This window comes from Nelumbo nucifera, chromosome 1, assembly GCF_055504915.1.
Source record: "Nelumbo nucifera cultivar China Antique chromosome 1, China Antique-T2T, whole genome shotgun sequence".
NCBI classification, from domain to species: domain Eukaryota; kingdom Viridiplantae; phylum Streptophyta; class Magnoliopsida; order Proteales; family Nelumbonaceae; genus Nelumbo; species Nelumbo nucifera.
Genome location: NC_142649.1, coordinates 98,468,330 through 98,487,526, shown reverse-complemented (window position 1 = coordinate 98,487,526; position 19,197 = coordinate 98,468,330). Strand labels below are relative to the sequence as shown.

The 19,197-nt window shown below is 38.5% G+C and overlaps 2 protein-coding genes across 2 annotated transcripts; one reads left to right on the top strand and one right to left on the bottom strand.

Moving 5' to 3' along the window:
- Positions 1-2,365: 2,365 nt before the first annotated feature.
- Positions 2,366-6,319, top strand: LOC104610552 (thioredoxin H-type-like). Its single transcript, XM_010277223.3, has 3 exons — positions 2,366-2,562; positions 5,698-5,820; positions 5,963-6,319. The coding sequence occupies exons 1-3, from the start codon at positions 2,476-2,478 to the stop codon at positions 6,098-6,100; spliced, it is 348 nt and encodes a 115-aa protein (XP_010275525.1). The 5' UTR covers positions 2,366-2,475; the 3' UTR covers positions 6,101-6,319.
- Positions 6,320-7,694: 1,375 nt separating this feature from the next.
- LOC104610553 (beta-galactosidase 3-like) lies at positions 7,695-15,904 on the bottom strand. Its single transcript, XM_010277224.2, has 19 exons — positions 15,476-15,904; positions 15,254-15,349; positions 15,000-15,112; positions 14,603-14,669; positions 14,350-14,442; positions 13,977-14,120; positions 13,506-13,594; positions 13,309-13,414; positions 13,126-13,213; positions 12,895-13,013; positions 12,492-12,656; positions 11,944-12,122; positions 10,859-10,968; positions 10,661-10,770; positions 9,765-9,875; positions 9,571-9,684; positions 9,082-9,284; positions 8,610-8,946; positions 7,695-8,386 (listed from the first exon to the last, which is right to left on the bottom strand). Exons 1-19 carry the CDS (start codon positions 15,641-15,643, stop codon positions 8,237-8,239), a joined length of 2,562 nt encoding a protein of 853 aa, XP_010275526.1. The 5' UTR covers positions 15,644-15,904; the 3' UTR covers positions 7,695-8,236.
- Between the last annotated feature and the right edge of the window lie 3,293 nt (positions 15,905-19,197).

Sequence of the window (19,197 nt, the reverse complement as noted above, 5' to 3'; positions counted from 1 at the left end):
CCGAGATGGGGATCGGCTTGTTGAACACTCGGAATGATTTCTGGGCATCTTGATCGCTTTCTTGAGTGCGCGGTGAGAGAGAGATTTTAGGAAAGACTTTTTGTGCATTTCCCACACACAGTGCCAATCTGATGCTACTCAATCCGTGGTGGTGAATGAACCGAGGTTGCAGTCAGATAGTCCTTGCCAACAGGGCAGAGGCAAGGTGGAAGGACAAAGTCGCGCTCCAAGATCTGTGATCAATAAAGATGTCAGAGGACCGAGGAGTTATCCTCGAATAGGTACTCCGACACTCAAGTTAATAGACAGTGGTGGGTGGTCGGTAGACCTGTTCATGGGCCGGGCTCGGGCCGGGCTTTGACTCTTTATTAACAGAAAATTGTTAGGCCCGAGCCCGAGCCCGGCTCGACCAACGGGCCTACAACTTGGGCCCGAGCCCAGCCCTGATGAAAAGCCCGAAGCCCGACCTAATAAAAGAAATTCAAAATTTTCTGACATTTTCTATTTTAATTTAAATGTTTTTTTCCCCTATTTAAATGAACAATGGGTCTACAAGTGAATCAATGACCTCAAATTAAAACATTTATTCAAATAGACATCACATAGGGTTTTTACTTAGGTTTAACTATAGGTTGGGCTGGGTTTACTTAAGTTTAACTATAAGTCGGGCCGGGCCGGGCTATTTTGGCAAAGCCCGAGCCCGGCTCGAATTTTATGCGGGCCGGACTTTTTGGCTCGAGGTTAAGCCCGCGGGCCAAAACCGGCCCATGAACAGGTCTAGTGGTCGGGCCGAGCAATGAGAGTGCTAGTCTGAGCAAAGTAACCATATGGGTGCTAGAAGTTGGAATCCCTTACCTTGAGCAGGAGATACCTTTTTATAGCCGAAGGTCCATGTCCCGATCGGATTTGGCTTTCGGGGTTGCCGGGATGAGGTTAACCACCGAGGTCTTCGAGATAGAGTCCTAATCCCCAATGGAATTGTCCCCATCCTCTCCTATTCTTGGTTGTATTTATCCGCATGACGTGGAGTCAACGTGGCTGGAAGGATAAGGTAGGGGCTACGGAAGTAGCGTAGCACGGTCATGACTGCGGAATCGGTACATGTCGCGGAGCTGGTAGGGCGGCACTAACATGGCCTAGGTGACCGGGCAATGACTGAGCAGCCACATAGCGTCCAAGGGCAAGTCAACCATGACCTGAACAATATCCATACCCATGGTCATGGATATGGGATATGGCACGATTGGGTATGTATCTCATAAGTCATGCATATCCACACAATTTGCCTTCGTATTAGATCGTATCGATGGAATCAATTGATACATAAACATATTATTGCCTAATTTGATGAAATTGTACATTGATTGCTTTTAGATTGGTTTTCCATTTTAATAAAATTTAAAAAATTATAATTATAAAGCTAAAATAAATAATTTATTTATTTGATGAAAGCGTATAGCGTTGTATGCTGCATCAAATTGTATCGATGGATAAGGTAATTATTATAATTATAAAATTGAAATAAATAATTTAAGATTTAATTTCTTCAAAATTTTAATAAAAACTGGAAGTTATAAAAATAATATATTTTATCTACCTTAAACGATTTATTTGTTTTGTTTTACACATAATTATATGTTAAAAAATGAAAACATATTTATTATTCGAAAAAATAGAGTTGTTATTTATATAAAAATACTGAATGAATAAAATTTTCCAAAAATAAATTGATAATTATTGTATGATGTGTACATGTTCTAAAGTCCCGATATTATTGATTGTAATGTTTCTCTCCATATAATCTATTAAAGTTTGCATTTCTCACGGGTTAGGGTTAGGTATATTCGGTTTTAAGGTCGGGTTAGGGTTTTGATTTTTTATCTGAGTTGAGTTCGGGTTTTAGCTGACTCGCCCTAGTGGACCATGCATATATACCCTAGTGGACCATGCATATATACATGTAACTTTGGTTTTCTTTAGTTTTTTTAATGGGAAAAGTGATACTTTAAAATCTATAAAAATAATGAATTTTTGGTCTTTGAAACATATTAAAAAAATACATTTGAAGTGGTACGGGATTAGGTCGAATCAAGTTCGCGTTGGGACATTGGAGGCTCGGGTTAGGCTTAAGACAAACCCATGCCAAACTCGATCCATTGACATTCTTAATGCCACATCATTTTAAAAATACCTATTATCCCTGTTTAAAATAAGTGTTTTTTTCACTAAATGCTCATAATTGCTTTTAATAAGCACTCCCAAACTTATCGGTGGAGTGGCAATTTTGTAATTTACGCTTTTAAATAGGGAATACTTTCTTTTCCCACCGTATATCCCAACATTCTAACCCAAGGGCCATGAGATATTTATTTTGGAGGAGGTAACTGTTTGACATTTGCTCTATACGGTTTCTGGTTCGGCTTTTGAGAGGTTTTGGTGATATTTTGCTTCTGCTTGCTTTGGCTTATTTGGAGAATGGCGGAAGAGGGTCAAGTGATCGGTTGTCACAGTGTCGAGGCTTGGAACGAGCAGCTCCAGAAGGGAAACGAGTCTAAGAAACTGGTATCTTTACTAAATCATTATCCTCTTTATTTACTTTATCTTTTTTTTTTGTTTGATTTTAATTGGGGTTTTGATTCACTCCTTTTCTTTTTGATTCATTCTTGATACTTGTATTTGTGTAGGTTAAGGTCACGTTGGTTGAAATGGTCTCTCCATTTTTTTTGCTTTGGTCTTATATGTTTTCATTTTTTTCTTTCTGTTATTGTGCTCGAAGGGTGGTTCTGTTGATGGGGTTTCTCATGATGAGTTTCATGCTGCACGGTTTCTAGGGGTGGACTGAACGGTTAACCCCCTTTTTATATTTTATTTTGGTGGTGGGTTTTTCATGCTGCATTATTGGTCCATTGTTGGTTTTTAACAGTGACGTTTATGATCTTGAGAGTTTGAAAAATGGATTGGGATTTCTTTGTTTTCTGAATTATTCTTTCTTTCTGTTTCTTTCTTTTCTTTTTATTTTCTTAATGAAAAAAATTGACAAATGTATTTTGTTTGGGAGAGAAATACAACATGCGCTGTCAGGATACTGATTTGCCTCTTTATTTGTTTTCTTGTTTCTTTTACCATCTGGAAAGTATGATAAGTTGATCGGATAACAAACAAAAGGGTATGATAATCAACTTCCCTCCACAGGGACCACAGCTACTCGTAAAGGGTATGGTTCACTGAATGCGTAATTTCTGTTGTCAGATCAGAAAATACTAAACCAACCTTGCATTGGCTGGCCCCATGAACAAATATTGATTGTGGAGGTTTTTTTAGCAAGCATGCAACCTTTTTGTTACATGAAAACATATGGATGCTTGTTGGTTGAAGTTTTTGGCGGGAAATCACTCCCATAGGCATAGAAGTCGCACCTAACAGGCTAACACCAATTGGCTGGTTAAAAGTGCCCCCTCATTTGGGTGGCTCATTATTAAATTGCAACTCATGAAGTTGTTTGCTTGATTTCTATAAATTCCAAATATGTTCTTGCTTTCACTGTCAGGGGCTCAGGGAACAAATCCCCTGTTTTGTCTAGACTCATTAGAGCTCTTCATTGCCTTTTAAACCTCGCAAAGATAATTTGATTGGTTATATCTTAATTATTGAGGTTCTGAAGGAATTTTTCAAAGTATGAAAGGAGGGAGACCAAATAGGGAACCTGTCTGATAGTCAGGTCGTTTAGGAAACTTCCCTAAATGACCCATGAATCTAACATAAAGAAATCTACTTCAGAGCCCAAAGGGAACTACATGTTTTTCCGGTATACAAATGGCTAATACTTGAAACAATCAATACAAAGTTGTATATAGGGCTGATGTAGACTATAAAGGGTTGTACATGTGGCCAATCTAAGGCATCATCTATGTGGTAGAGGGTTTGGATCTGCTATATCATCTCCCCATGTGGCAGAAGTAGTGTAGCTCATGTAGGGACTAGGGAGTCTTCTTTTTTGATCCAATTAGGAAATTCTTTTCAAATCAAATATGTTGTATTTAAATAATATATAATTTATTAATTTATAACTTATATAAATAAAATATTTATATTAAATAAATATTAATTACCTAAAATAATTAATCGGTTGAATTCAAATCAAATTAAATATTCAACAATTTAATTGATTTCAAATTCAAATATTAATTTTCAAATATCTGTTGGTTATCGAATCGAATTATAGATATCAAATTTTCTAATCAAATTCGAATTAGATCCATTTATACCCCTAATGATAATAATCAACTACTTGACCAGCAACTTGCTTGTCAAGTATTGGAGAAGAAAGAGAGCTGATCCTTAATTCCTTGCATCCAGACCCCACTATACATGCTGGCTTATTGTGGTATTTTATTATTTTAGCTTCAACATTTTAGCTACAGTGGATTATTTCATGTAATATGCTGTCAGTATGCACTATTGATTCAATGGTCCTGTATGTTTGACCTTATTACTCATCTATTCGTGTTGTTGAGTAATTGGATTACTTCTTGATGGGGTCATAAACAAAAAATTGGACCAGGAAACCTAAGAAACCCATTTTTGCTAATTTGCAACTTTAAATACAAAGTTTAAGATTTTTGTTTGAGCTTGCGTAGCTAAGTGGTGGGCTGTTCTTGCATAAGGGTGATTTTTATCAGTTTTTTCAATCTTTTATCGGGTATTCAGTAGTGGTTCACTTAAGGTGGTGAATCTCTCTCTCCCTCTCATCTATATATATAGGAGAGAGAGAGAGTGAAGCAAGACCAGCATGTGTCATGGTGTTCTCATTTTGAGTACCTGAACCTGATAAAAGTCATTGTCATCATCATCATCATCATTGTCGTCGTCGTCCATGCCTTATCCCAACTATATGGTGTCAGCTACATGAATCCTGTTTCGCCGTTCCGTTTTATTTAAAGCCATATCCACTGTTAAATTTATTAGTGCTTAAATAATTTCTTACTGCTTCTACCCACGTCTTTTGTGGTCTACCCCTAGCCCTTCTAGCCCCTTAAACCTGTAACCTGATAAAAGTTTGTTTTTTTTTTCTTACAAAATATATTAGACAACTTTTGTATGAAAGAAAAAAGAGTACATGATAGATCAAATTGTATTTTTCATTAAGTTATTCAATTATGTTTCCTGTTCAGTTTTTCACTGTAATTGATTACTTGAATTTTAATTTGGTGCCCTATCAAGTTTGTGCTGGTACTTAAATGTTGAAACATCCCATATAATTTTTTTCCTTTCCTTTTACTATCGTGTAGAGGTTAGAAGTAAAGATTTTGAATATGTTCTATGCATTTTCTTTCACTAGGTACATTACTTATTTAGTTTGACTAAGCTGCCAGCTAAAATGAGAAAAAAATATGAGCTGCAGTTGATATCTGTGTTAGGGGCTTTTTAACCAATAATTTTTCCCCATGACAGCCATGAATGAGGAGTTAGGGATTGGAGTGGTTTGTGGGGCATATAACTTGATGCTGATGTAGGGTGTTATTATTGGTTGAACATCCCCGACACAGCCATCAAGTGCAGCTCATGCAGACTTCAATTTGCCACTTTTTGGAACTCAGCATGCCAATTAGATTTTTAGCATTCTGGTACCCTCTACCATTGGAAATTCAGTAGCTTGACATCCTTGTTAACAACATTTCCTTTGGTTGTAATTTGCAGGTTGTGGTTGATTTTACAGCTTCATGGTGCGGACCTTGCCGTTTAATGACCCCAATCCTGGCAGAGCTAGCTAAGAAGCTTCCCAATGTCATTTTCCTGAAGGTGGATGTGGATGAATTGAAGGTAAATGAATTTAATGTTTGCCATAGCCCTAAATAAATATGATCTCCTTGCCTAAAGTGATGAAATTACTTAAGTATTCTAAACAGTTCATTAATTTATCTTAACTATTTTTTTCTTAATTATGGAAATGTACCATTTTCAGTCTGTTGCCACTGACTGGGAAGTTGAGGCAATGCCAACCTTCATATTCCTGAAAGAAGGTAAGATAGTTGACAAGATTGTGGGTGCAAGAAAAGAGGAGCTGCAGCAGAAGATCACGACCCACATGGTTCCTGTGTGAAAAATATATATTTTTCATGTCCATGAAGCTTATATTACCTCAGTAGAACCTTATTTGAGTGTCAGCTTGTTATTAATCCAGAGGCTTGTTTGGGATTTCTTATGAATAATATTATTATGGCATTTAAATTTAGATGGCTACTTCAGCAATTCCAAGGATGGCAGCTACTATCAAATTAATGGAATACATGCATAGTGATGAATTGTTTTTCATTCTCAACTCTCAAGGTTGTGAAGTAGAAACCGTGAGTGTCAAATTGTTCTAGTGTCAAATCTAGAATGCTTATGGAGCAGTCTGTTGCCATAGTTATCATGTGAATATTGAACCTTCCTGACCCTAATCATTGTTATAAATGGAGAAATGTACGGTATTTTCTTGGAAATTTTACAAGTCAGAAAGATTTTGGCTGCCCAGTTTGACAAGCTGAAATGGCTGACTAAACCGGTTCTGGGCATCCTCTGTAGTCTGGGTGAAAAGAATGCTTTTGATAATCCTGTTGATCAATTAGAATGGGTCGTATAAAGCAACTGGTGAACTTAATGATACTTGTCAACATCTTAAAGTGCACCTGGCAAAATTCCGTAATGTGGATGTTGCAACCTTTGATCATCATCCTCGCGACGAAGCTGAAGTTCTCATACAATTTTGATAACCTTGATCATTCAGTGAAGATGGGACAACTAGTTGGTTGTCTCCACAAGGGTTCCAAAACTCCAATCAATAATTATCGTTCAGACTTCAGACGGCGTGGGTCTTGAAGGCACCTTTCAAGTATAGTGATATAAAGTCTGTTTCTGAAGACATGTTCTTTAGGTTTGAGTTATTCAAAGCCCTGGTTTGTCCTCTGTTGGACAGTTGAGTTAGTGGTCATTAGCGGAGGTTTGATCCTTAGTTGTTTTATACTAAGCAAAACAAATACATCTTGTTAATTGGACACAAATTGAAAGCAGATTAGAGGAGTCTTTAGGCAATTAGGCTGTTGTTTGAGCCAAGCAAGCGACCTGAACCCTGAAGTCACTGAACAATGATCCACGGATAACAAGAGAATCTCTGGCATCTGTCAATGTTATTTGGAGAAAACATGGGTGAAGAATGTTTGGTGGAAACAGGTGGAAACAGATGGGTGGTACAAATATGCAACAACATCGTTACCTAACTTGCCCTATAAACAGATAGATGCAAACAAAGGGTCGGCCATCTCCCCATGCCTGGCTCCCTGCCATAGGCAGATTTTATTAGTACCTTCTGGGATGTTACAAGTGGTGAGTGGTGCCAACTGACCAGTCACCTGAGCTTCTAAGTTCTAAGAAATATTTTTGAACTGTTTGGCGTATTCTTTCTCATGCTTAACCTCAACTTGCCTGGAGAGACTGTAGGTGGGAAATGGGACCATTGTAATTGTGGTTAACACTTAACTATAAAGCCTTTTGACGTAGACCGCATGAATGCACCGGACGGTCCTGACCCACAGACAGGCGAATTGGTGTCAGACGATAAAAGAAAAAAGAGAAAAGAATACCTCCAAAACATCCCCTGAGAGTTGAGATACATGTGGTTTAACAGACTAGTTATTGAACAGAGAGAGAGAGAGAGATTGAATTTAATGGGAATCCTTGATTTCCCACTTGTTTCCATAAGAAAATTTCACATCAAACATCACTCATACTGGGATCTATTCCCAGAACAATCCATAATTGGGGTTTCACTTTCCCCACTAATACAATCACATCAACACGGATTATTCATCATGGCCGTTGAAGGAAACCCATTTCCCAGTCCATCTTCCGGTTAAAAGTCCGGGGACCGGGTTTGGCATTCATCACAGATCCCATATTACTAAATTCTTGGGCCTGTGCCCTCACAAATCTACAACCACTATTATACAGAAACATGCTAACCCATAAATTAATAAAACAATCCTGAAGGAGACACCCTAACAACTCTACACAATTGATAACTGCAAATCCATGTTCCTCGGATCAAATTAAAAAGCTCTTTTCCTGTACTTTTCTCTTTTATTTCTTTACCTTCACTCGTTGCTTCTTCCTTTGCTGCTAGTATACAGTCGATAGAAAACCATTCCATATGATGTCCTATATATGGAGGGTCCTTTCTTCCCTCCTACCTTTGTCCTTTTCAACCCCTCCAATTGGGTCGGGCTGTTGTAGTAGTTGCAGGTGCACAAATAGCCTCCACTGTTAATCGTTTCAACACATTTGGACATGGGTCTGCCCCGAAGTTTCTGTTAGATATGGTTACAGAACATCTCTCCTGCCCTACGCACCTCTGTGGGAGAGCCAAACAAAAATATAAGAATCCAAACCATATGCATATAAACGTGCATGTCTACAAGGAAACAGAAAAATATGATAGGAATAGGCACTGGAAAACAAGCAACTGTCATACAGCAGGATGCATGCATATAGCATTTCAAATTACTTTTTGTGCATGCATACACAAACACATGTCAAAATGTTGAATGGCTAATAACCACTAGATGTTTCAGTACCTCCTCTAAGACGGAGTATGAGGTTGGAGCATGGCAAATTCCTTGCTGGAAGCTTCCACAAGTTCCCAAAGGGGTACCAAAGCTTGCAAATTTAATGGCAGAGATGGACTGTCCCGGAGCACACCGCAAGTGAACCTTGGGCCTGTGGAACTCTTGAGTTCTGCCATAGCTCTCAATTTGCCAATTCTTTATGTTTGGATGCCACTCAGAGACATCGGCACAAACACTGCTTACTGATCTTTTTACAAGAGAAATTCCTGATGCATCACCACCAATTTCCTCAAAAACTACCAGAAGATTCTGTGTTGGTTTCAACCAAGACCTAGGCACATGATACCTGAAGACACAAAATTTGAAGAATGAATTCTAGTGAAGGGAGCAGTCTCCTATCCCAAGCTTGGGTAGGCTCTCATTTTATAAAATAGGAAAAACAATGCAAGTGCTGAATGTTTTCCATTAAAAAACTCATTACCATCGTTGGGTTGGTTGACCACAACCAATTTGACACTTGGGAGGTCTGAATGTTCCGGAATAACTACACCCATTGCAATTACCATTTGCATAGATGGTCCAATATCTTCCAATGCTTTGCCCATTGATCCATACTTGACCCTTTCCCATGCTACTCATGTCCAAGGCCAATGGCTCATCTCCTTCAGGTGCATTAAAATAAGCCTGCAAGTACCATCAGGGTATGAATTAATAACAATGTTTTAAAACGTGGGGCATTCCATTACTTCGAGGCATGGGTCATAGTTCAAAAACATAAGAGGCATAAGCCTCCCGAACACATGGAGGCTATGCCTTCTTAAGATAAGAGGAATGAGGTCTGCGTGAGGCAAAAGGCATATGCCTCAGAGGTATCAACACATCTGGCATATATATGCCTTTTAAAACACTGATTAATAATGATGCCTAAGTTTTCAATAGCTTGAAGCTGTGTTGGCCCTTGTTTTCTTACCTTATACCATGTCAATGGCTGCTGTTTCTGCACAACTAATGACCCTTGCATCCAATCAACAGATGAAATCCCATTGGGGGAGACAAGATTCATGGCCTCTCCCTTCAGGCCAACCTGTGTAGAGAAACACTCGGTAAGGCAAAAATTTACTGATTTTTTTTTTTCCACCAATAAGTACAGAATAAAAGATTCACCTGGTAAGACCATTTCTGCCAGGTCAAATCCATTTTTCCCTGGTCGAGGCCATGTAGCACAACTGGACCCAGAATTCCTGTTTTCCACGCTTCAAAATGTGTTCCAACATTCTTCAAACAAAACAAACAGAAGTAAGGTCAGAAATGAGAAGTACTTAAGGAACCTTACTAAAAACTAGTTTTGGTGATCTGACCAAGTGAACTCAGCCCCAGTTGGAATCTTGGATTCAGAGAGTTAGTCCCCTTTTCATTTCTTTTCAACCAAGTTGTTTTCCTCAATTCAGTTTTCTGCTAATTCCATGAAATTTTGACATTTTCTTTGTGTCAAATGGACCAATACTTTCCACAAACTTTGGACATTTTGCCAAAATTTAAGTGCAATATTTATTGCATATACAGTGTGTATATCCCACCATATAATAATTAATTATACTTTCCAATACACCATATAACATAGTTTATCTTCATTTTACTTAAAAAAGTTTTTATTCTTTTTAATCATCACTATCTTTTATAATTTTATTTTTTAACCCAAAATTCTAAACTGCTTTTAGTCCGGCTCCTTCAATAGTTTTTTTTTTTTTTTTTTCTTTTTGGTTTTGTTTTTTTGACGTTATTAAGAAGCAAAAATCCAGTCAGAAGATTAGTGTGGTAAATAATTTCTCAGCGGGGCCGACCAAACAAGCATGCTATCAAATACCCTAGACTGGGCTTTCCTTGTTTTATACTTAAGAAACCCCACCATGCACAACCTTGGTGATTTTGATTTTGTTCAGCTCAAAGAAATCAAGTTTTTTGTGAAATTGATGATAACTAGAATCCATACTGGTAGCACAGTCAAACACTGAGTCATTGTACCCTTGCCAACAGAAAACTAATTTAGTTACAGAACCAACCGGCAATCCAACCGCTATGCTGAGGAGAGCAATTTTATTGATTCCGGCCCGCAGGTTGACCTTTCCTGTAAACATAAACCTCCTGTTTTCCCTTGTTCCAGAGGCAGATCCTATAATCAAGGAAGGGCAGAATGAAAAAGGATCTACTAAATAATCAGGCAACATTTCTTTATGAATCAGTGGCTCCATGAAATGTACCTGAAAGTTGTCCATTGATAAAGACATGCAAAGCATGGCCAGTTGACTCCACAATAAGAGTGGGGCTTTGTCCTCCACGTAAAAATGATTCTGATGAACTAATGTCAACACTGCAAAAAAAATACAACTAAAAAACTTATAAACCTGTGGTACAGAAAACCAACTATTTTCTGCTTCCTTGGAAGGAAGGAAATACCAGGAACATTTCTTTGGGATGTTATAAAAAAACTGTCTAAATGGAAACACTTGTTCTGCCAATAAATGTGACACGGAGGAGGGGAATCAGCTAATCAGGAGCAGCAATTTGATGGCCTCCATCAAGGACTTTTCTAATATACGAGGATGATGTTCACGTTGCAATCAAATGATCTTAACCATTGCATGTAACTATTCTTTTGGAAGGTCAGAAAACACAATATGGGACTGGTTAAACATTCCTGAGAGCAACCATTGGTTGTTTTTGTAGTTACTTAGGTGTGAAACAAGAGCAACTAATAATGTAACAATTAAAATGTTATGAATTTTCACATGTCTGGAAAAGAGAGAATCTGGACCCAACATCTGAAGGGTCAGTTCAAGTGATTACATTCAATATAAATGCCCATCACCCAATGTTTTCCCTACCTATCCTGTCTTAGGAAGGGTGCACTGGATATGGGCCTAACCTTCAGCATTTTCTTGCACAAAATGGCTGCTCTCAGGGACAAACTTATGCTCTCATTCTTGTCAGCCTGAGATTTACACCAACTGATGGCCCCAATATGATGGTGAGAATTCATTTTCACTGATTTGTCTTCATTGTACTGATTTGGCCAGAAAAAAAAAAAAAACCCACTGAAGTTCCAGGGAAAAACAAACTTTCTGTCCAAAATAATCTGATTAAAGGCGGTTTCCTAGAGAGGGTGGTGGATCCAGACCCATCTTACATGACACATGTTAGTTAAGATAAGGCATTCAGCACAGAATGTTCCTTGTTCTGACTACTAAAACTTGAATAATCCTTAAAAATAGTAAACAATACATAGATTTCTCAATGGAAATTGGGAGTTTGAGTACCAAAGGGTGACTTGATGCATTAGCCTCACCTAGTTATGTACCACAGATAGTCACTGGTATCCCGGGTAACATTTATCTGCTCCAATAGACCAACTGAAGTGATCATTGAATTGTCTTCCAGTGAAGAGACATCTTCATCATATGTCTCCCAGGAGAACAACTCAGAGTTGCTGGGCAACATTTGCATCTGTGATGTCTGAACTCCAACCTGCAACAAGACATAACAAGTTATCAGTTATAACATCAGCCAGTTTGTCCCAAGTAAGTCCTTGGAGTTGGAAAAAGATACTGACATAACAAAAATAGACATCCACCACACTGTAATGTAATTCGTTTTTGGAATGGATAACAATTAGTTTGGATAAGGTTTTGATGATAATTTCAATTAGGTCAGCCAGCTTTAAGAATTAGTTAAGTACTTGAGTTATGCTGCATTTGGTTCCTTGGAAGAGTGGGAAGGGAAAAGTTGTGGTGACTTCCATTAGGCATTGACTTTTCCCGCCGAGGAACCAAAGGAAACCATTGGGAATACCAACTGGAAGAAAAAAAGATTTATCACATGATCTATTTTACTTACTTTTGCAGTGTTAAAGACCATATTTCTGCAATCTGGAAGGATGCTGATGGACCAGGGTGGCAGGTTGTAGTGCATGTTATTGAACATCACTCTTGCAGCAGAGTTTGGGTCATAGTTTGCAATAAAAGCTGCACAATCTCCCGACTCAGAAGAGAACACATGAGCCTGGACAAGAAACAATCATTAAATCAAGTTGGTGATAATGGTTTGTGCCTATTATGTTAAAACTTGTTATCCGGACAGAACAGGGTTGCAGTAGGATATGGTGCAGACATGTAATTCAAAGGGAAGTTTTAAGTACTAAACATGGATAGGAAACAATCTAGAACTAACCAATTAAAATAAAAACCTCTCTGTCCAACTAAGGAAGAAAAGTAATCCCAGAAAGACTAAGATAACTGACCTGTTGATAGCTTCCTAATGAGGTAATAGTGGGATCAGATGAAACTAAAGATCGCTCACACAGCTTAATAGCCCTGTGAAGCTCCTTCAAATGTCCATATTTTGGTTGCCTGATTAAACCTACCATATTACCATGAAAAGGCGGGTTAGCCAGAGACCTAAGGTCCTGTAAATTCTAATAACCAAATCCATCAGCATGCTGCATCACGAAAAATAAGTTCAATTTTCTCACCATATTCATCAATTGGAGCATCATAATCATAGCTGGTAGTGATGAAAGGGCCTCCAGCAGTGCGTCCAAAGTTGGTTCCTCCATGGTACTGTTTGCAAGCAGTTCCATACCCCAATTTTATTGAACTATGTTTTCACATAATAAATGATTGGAACTAAAAGCCAAACAACTAATAAAACTAACCATGTAGTAATTAACAAAGGAGCCTCCATTTTGTATGAAGCGAGCAACTGCAAATGCCAAATCTTGAACTGGCCTTTGGTGAACTGTGCCACCAAACTCTGTAAACCTTTCATTTTGATCAACAAGGGAAATATTAGTGAGAGTAGGGAATGTTTCATATCTTATGCAACAAATTTTGAAAGGAAGAAATCATTTACCAGCCACTCCAAGCCTCAGTCCACATTGCAGGCTTGTAAGGTTTGTTAGGATGAAAAGCATCGCAGTAAAAACCATTGCAAGCATTTATCTGTTATCATGATTTAGATGAAAACAGACTTAGAATGTATACTCAAATCAACTTAGACAAATAACTGAGATGATGAACTCTATCAAGGATAGAAAAGTTTGATTCTTCTCTTCTTTTTAACAGAAAAATCAAATATCAATGAAGGGCATTAAAAACAATAGAAAGTAGTTATTGCCAGTACAGAATTCAGCAAGAATCAGCAAGGCAGGGTAAGACTGAGACAACCCAAGAACCAAGCGCCAAGAACAAATCAAGAAATTGAAAAGAATAATAAAGGGTAAGAACTTAAGATATCAACTGACAGACAAGAACTAATATCAAACAGAGAGATACAATACAAGTTGGGATAGATCTGGCTGGGAAAATCATGTTTGATGCTTACCACCGGATCCGGGGCATCTCCCTCTTTACACATAACCCATGGGACCCCAGTACCCAATCCAATAGCCATATTTGCAGCCCAGGTCATGTACGCATGACCAGCAGCTCCAAATGCTTTACTTTCTGTCCCATACTCGTTCTCAATCTGCATGAACAGAATCAATGTCATTGAATATCGTAAATTATTGTAAAATAGTTACATCTACTGGCACGAGAGCCTATATTTTTCTTAAGCTTCTTCAGTTTGTGGAAGAACCAAGCTGATCAACTTTGCTGTATACCACCCTACCCAATAACTAATACTCAAACAAACCTTCAGATGTGGTTGATCACTTCCAGATCAAACAGCAAAGCCAAAGACCAATAACTGGTACCTGAGAAAGAATGATAGGGCCACCCTGGGACTCAAACAACATTTCACTCTTCATCATTTCTACAATCTTCTGCGTGAAACCTTGCATTGCCATCTGCACTACAACAAATTTAGGAAATTTAAAAATATTGAAACTCTTTTAAGTAATCACAATTAAAAATCTGGATTAATTATTAAAAAGTAAGATTGTCCGAAGGGGGAGGCGAAAAAAATGGAAAAGAAAAAAAGTAAAGGGGAGTGGCGGAAGCGGAGACCTTAAAAGGCTCGTTATCTGTTCTGAAGCTGATGCCTGGAACATATTTCAGCCAAACTGGAAATCCTCTACACAAAGGAGGGGTGGGGAGACGAAAGTCAGGTCACGTTAAGCATCAACAGTATAAGAAAGATCCATCTTAAACCAACAAAAACCCACCTTTCCTCTTGTATTATAATAATAAAAAAAAAAGACTAGAATAAAATAGAGAAGAAGATCTAAGTTCCTTCTCAAATCAACAATGTAAATGAAGAACAATAACAACTAAAGAAATAACAAAGATCTATCTCAAATCAAGAATTAAGGGTGTGACAAAACACGAACAGATCTGGAGAAGAAAATGGAAAAGGAAAAGGAAAAGGAAAAGGAAAAGGAAAAGGAAAAGAAAAAGTGAGTACCCAAAATTCCACTCTCCGCAAATATAAGGCCCAATGCGGAGATGAACGTATAGCCCTGCTTTCTGTACCGTCTTTATGAACCGAACCAGATCGTATCTTCCTTCGAAGTTGTACTGAAGACCCAGCAGAAATTAGAAGAACACAGAGAAAATGTAGTCAATGTGAGAGAAATTAAAGACAGTTAAGAGAGAAGGGTAGAGTAAACAACGACAACACAGACAAAGAAGAATTAAAATGAAGAGTTAGCAGAGTACATTGCCAGGAGATGGTTCGTGCACGTTCCAAAAGACGTAGGTCTGTATAACATCCAACCCTCCCTCTTTAGCTTTCTGTATAAGATCTTCCCACATCTACAGCGAACGCAATTCAGCCAAACAACAAAATATCAGGAACAAATACCGCAAAACCAGATACATCTACACAGCAAAAGAAGTTGCAGAAAGAACTGGAGAAATGAGATAAAGGAAAATAATTACTTCAGGGGTGCTTCGTGGGTAATGTATGGAGCCCGAGATGAGGATTCTCCTCTGACCATTAATGATAATAGCTTTCCTATCATAAGTTACAGTGCATAGTATCCACTGGAAACTCACAGACAGAACCAAGAAGAACACGAACAACTTGGAAAACAAGGTGGTTTCCATTTCGCTTTCTTACTGAGAGTGAGAGTCTCCTAGAAATCCAAACTAAGTGGAGGGAGAGAAATACGAAGAACAGAGGGAGGGAGAAAAAAGAAACGGTGAAGGGAAGCAGAATAGAGGAGGATTCTTCTGGGCTACTCTGCAACAACAACAGGGTCCATTCTTCTTGGACTCCCCTCCTCAGTCCTCACCCATCATTCCAGCATTATATATACGCTCAGAGCTGAAAAGATGGAGACGCCTGACTGCAGTAAGAGCAAAAAATGGCACTTAACGGTAAAATTAATGCACTTTATGAACATTAACAGGAATATATACTTCCTGTACTTGACTCAAATACCCTTTTATCTCTTTACAGAGTTTTCTTAAAAGAAAACGAAAATGGTCAGATAATTCATGTTTTTTCTTTTATTTTTTGCTTAAGCAAATAATCCAGTTAGTTGGAAAAAAGGGATTAGCTTTTAAGAGAAAAGCCAAGTAATAAACAGTTATTTTGCCCGGGAAATGTGATTAACCAACTTGGGTGGTTGGGATTGAAAGAACAAAGAAAGAATAATGAGAAGGTAGTAAATAAATGAATTCATCTTTCAATAACCAAATGCAACTCAAGCATTGTATTCAGATTCAGATGATGATCTCCAATCCATTGGCAACCTAATTTAAGCACACAGAGAGTAGGATGAGCATATTTCATGACCCTGGTAAGTGGAGGATCCATGAACAGTCAAAGACAAGCTGGGTGGTATGAAATTTAACTTAAAATTATGTTTTATTCCTTGATCAGCCAAATTGGTCTTACTCATATCAAGAATTCATGTAATGTAATTGGATGATGCCATTGCCATGGTCCATCGAGCATCGACAAATATAACTCACTTGTTCTTGCATGTTCACCATCTGTGCTGTACTGCATTGTCCTCATTTACTCCAAGACAAAAACCTGTTTGTCGGTTGGATTTTTTTTGGTTGGAAAACTTGGGGGGCTTGAATGTCAAAATGAACCTAATAGAGGGGCATTAAAGCAATAAAAAAAGGTAGGGTTCTCTCTTATTGGATGCTCCAATTTCTGCTTTTGTCTCGGAGAGTTGCTTTTCTACTCTTCAGAAAAAAAGGAACATGGACGGAGACAGAGGCGTGAGTGAGGGCCCCACACCAAGAGAAAGAGTGTGCCATGTGAGTGCTTCCTAACACACACAACACAAACCCTCTCGTCTCGCCTTTTTTGTCTCGAATCCTTGCCTGTCTCTTCCACGCGATCACCCGTGTTGGATTTAGATCTAACTGTTATCACTCGCAACAGCAACAGCAACAGTTATTATTATTTGGCTGCCTCTGCCAGCATGCAGATGGATCATCATCATTTCATCAATACCAAATAAACGGCGGAGGCTAGAAGCCAGGTTAAGTAGACTGGTCCCACCAGCCACGTCATCTCTCCAACGTGGAAGAGAGATTGGATTATTCTTAGGATCCCTTTTCTGTGTCTGTACCTACGTGCTTTGGTGAAGACTGGAGTGGAGATGCGATTTGCGATGCCTCTCTTCTATGTAAAGAAACCGTACCGTACATTCAACGAGACCCGTAAAAAGGATGTGTGACCGTGTGACTCACCTGTCTCCATTTTTCTGGTTTCTGATCGGACACGTTTCAACGGTTGCGATGATAGCAGAAAGCTGATGGTGAGATTCTAAGGAATAAAAGGATATCGAAATTGATGGTGGTGATGATAGCTCCATGTGGCCCACATGTGGTATAGTAGGTTAACATATTTAATAATTTTCAGGATGTACTGATCTTGTTTTTTGACTGGTGGTTTGTTTCATTAACCTTCAACGGCGAGAAGGACGGAGGAAGAGACGAATCCGGACCTAAAATAGTGGGCCCGGTTTCGTGGTAGTAAGTAAAGTCTGACGCCAGTCAACCACCTGGAACTTGGCCAAATTTGGTTGAGGGTAGCTAAGAAATTCTGAAAAGCAGGGTTGTGATGGTTGGAACTTGGCCTAATTTGGTTCGGGCCATGCATCCATCAACGGTTTGGTTCGCAAAAACATCGGTTCAGTTAGGTTTAAATACCCGTGTTTTGATGCCGAATTAACATTAATAATTGTATAGTTGACTTGGCTTAGCTCCAATACACCATGATATGCGTTTAGTTTTAATGCAGAGTGGGGGGGACCCCCCATAGTATTTAGTGGGTACCAAACTAACAATCAACAAAAACTATCAAGTGGAAATATGCTAAACCTAAAATAATTAGAATATGGTTGAATGTGGCGTTTCCAACTCCGTATTGGATCTGCTAACTTGAGACTTGAGAGGTAATATAATTAACAGATTTGTTTTATGGCCGTACATTCATACCCTGATTTCAGACGTATTTGTATTGTTTGATCATACGGAGTCCCGTTTTCGAGGACAATTAATCAATTAAAAGCAGCTTAACTATAATATATACATATATGGCAGCTGTGAACAGCTTTAAGAACAGGAAACATTCATTCCACCAACTTCTCTTGCTTCTTTTGACTATATTGAAAGGAATGAGAAAATGAGATGAGATGCCTGAGTTTTCGGCTAATGTTTTGCTCTACATTTACAGTTTTTGTTAGATAAGGTCAAAGCAGATAGTGATTTAAAACAAGCTAATGTGGGCACATATCATCATAATGGATGGGAGATATGAAGATATTATTTACCTAACTTTAGTTGTTTGGAGGAGAACAAAGAGTCTCCTCTTCTTTTCTTCTTCTTCTAACTATTGGACCATGTATGAAAGGAAGGTGATGATGCACGATCTAGTGCTTCTATATGGTAGATAATTCGGATGTCGAATTGAGTAGGTCGTCTAATTGAGATATATAAAGAAAGAGATTAGAGTATCCAGGTTGTTTTACTTAGGGTGGATATTTCGATACTTAAATTAGCGAAGAGTTGTGAGTATTAGAAATCTTGAAAGCAAGAGAGCTATTAGTGTTGAATCACACATATATTTTTTGAGGAAAGGAATGCCCTTATATAGGCTAATAATCGTGAGCTCCATGAAGCGTGTCTAAGATCATCAGCCGGTTTGATTCGGAGGTGGTTTCTCGCCTAGAGGCGGACTCCGCATAAGCTAACTGTGCTTATCCGGTTGCATCTGAAGCGGGTGGGGCGATAATCAGACATGACATCATGGTCTCGGGGGAGTCAAAGACGATAACTTGCTGGAGGAGGAGTTCACCTATTGCTAACTGAATCTTGACTAGGTCAATGGAGGCAGGTCGCCTTTTACACCGACCTAATATCTTCCAAGTATGTCTGTAAGATGGCCTATTGTGACTGGTGCGAGGTATCCAAAGTACTCCTGAAATCTACTTTCGTATGTCATAATGTCACAGGAAGGCCAAATCATTCGTTATCAGAAAGAATGGTAATAGTTAAAGGGAAGAAAGTAAAATGTTTCCAACTTAGAAGCTTTTGTGTTGCTCACACTTTCCCTATATGTCCTCTCTTTTCCACAGTAAATTTTCATTCGCCATAGATCCAAGGTCTGGCATGTAGTATTAAACTAGACCCCA

Excerpts from the sequence above, each read along its gene's own strand:
- LOC104610553 (XM_010277224.2), bottom strand. The coding sequence starts at position 15,643 with ATGGAAACCACCTTGTTTTCCAAGTTGTTCGTGTTCTTCTTGGTTCTG. Across the intron at positions 12,123-12,491 it reads TGGTCTTTAACACTGCAAAA|GTTGGAGTTCAGACATCACA; the intron begins GTAAGTAAAATA and ends GTCTTGTTGCAG. Across the intron at positions 9,285-9,570 it reads AGCCATTGACATGGTATAAG|GCTTATTTTAATGCACCTGA; the intron begins GTAAGAAAACAA and ends TGGTACTTGCAG.
- LOC104610552 (XM_010277223.3), top strand. The coding sequence starts at position 2,476 with ATGGCGGAAGAGGGTCAAGTGATCGGTTGTCACAGTGTCGAGGCTTGG. Across the intron at positions 2,563-5,697 it reads GAAACGAGTCTAAGAAACTG|GTTGTGGTTGATTTTACAGC; the intron begins GTATCTTTACTA and ends TGTAATTTGCAG. Across the intron at positions 5,821-5,962 it reads TGGATGTGGATGAATTGAAG|TCTGTTGCCACTGACTGGGA; the intron begins GTAAATGAATTT and ends TACCATTTTCAG.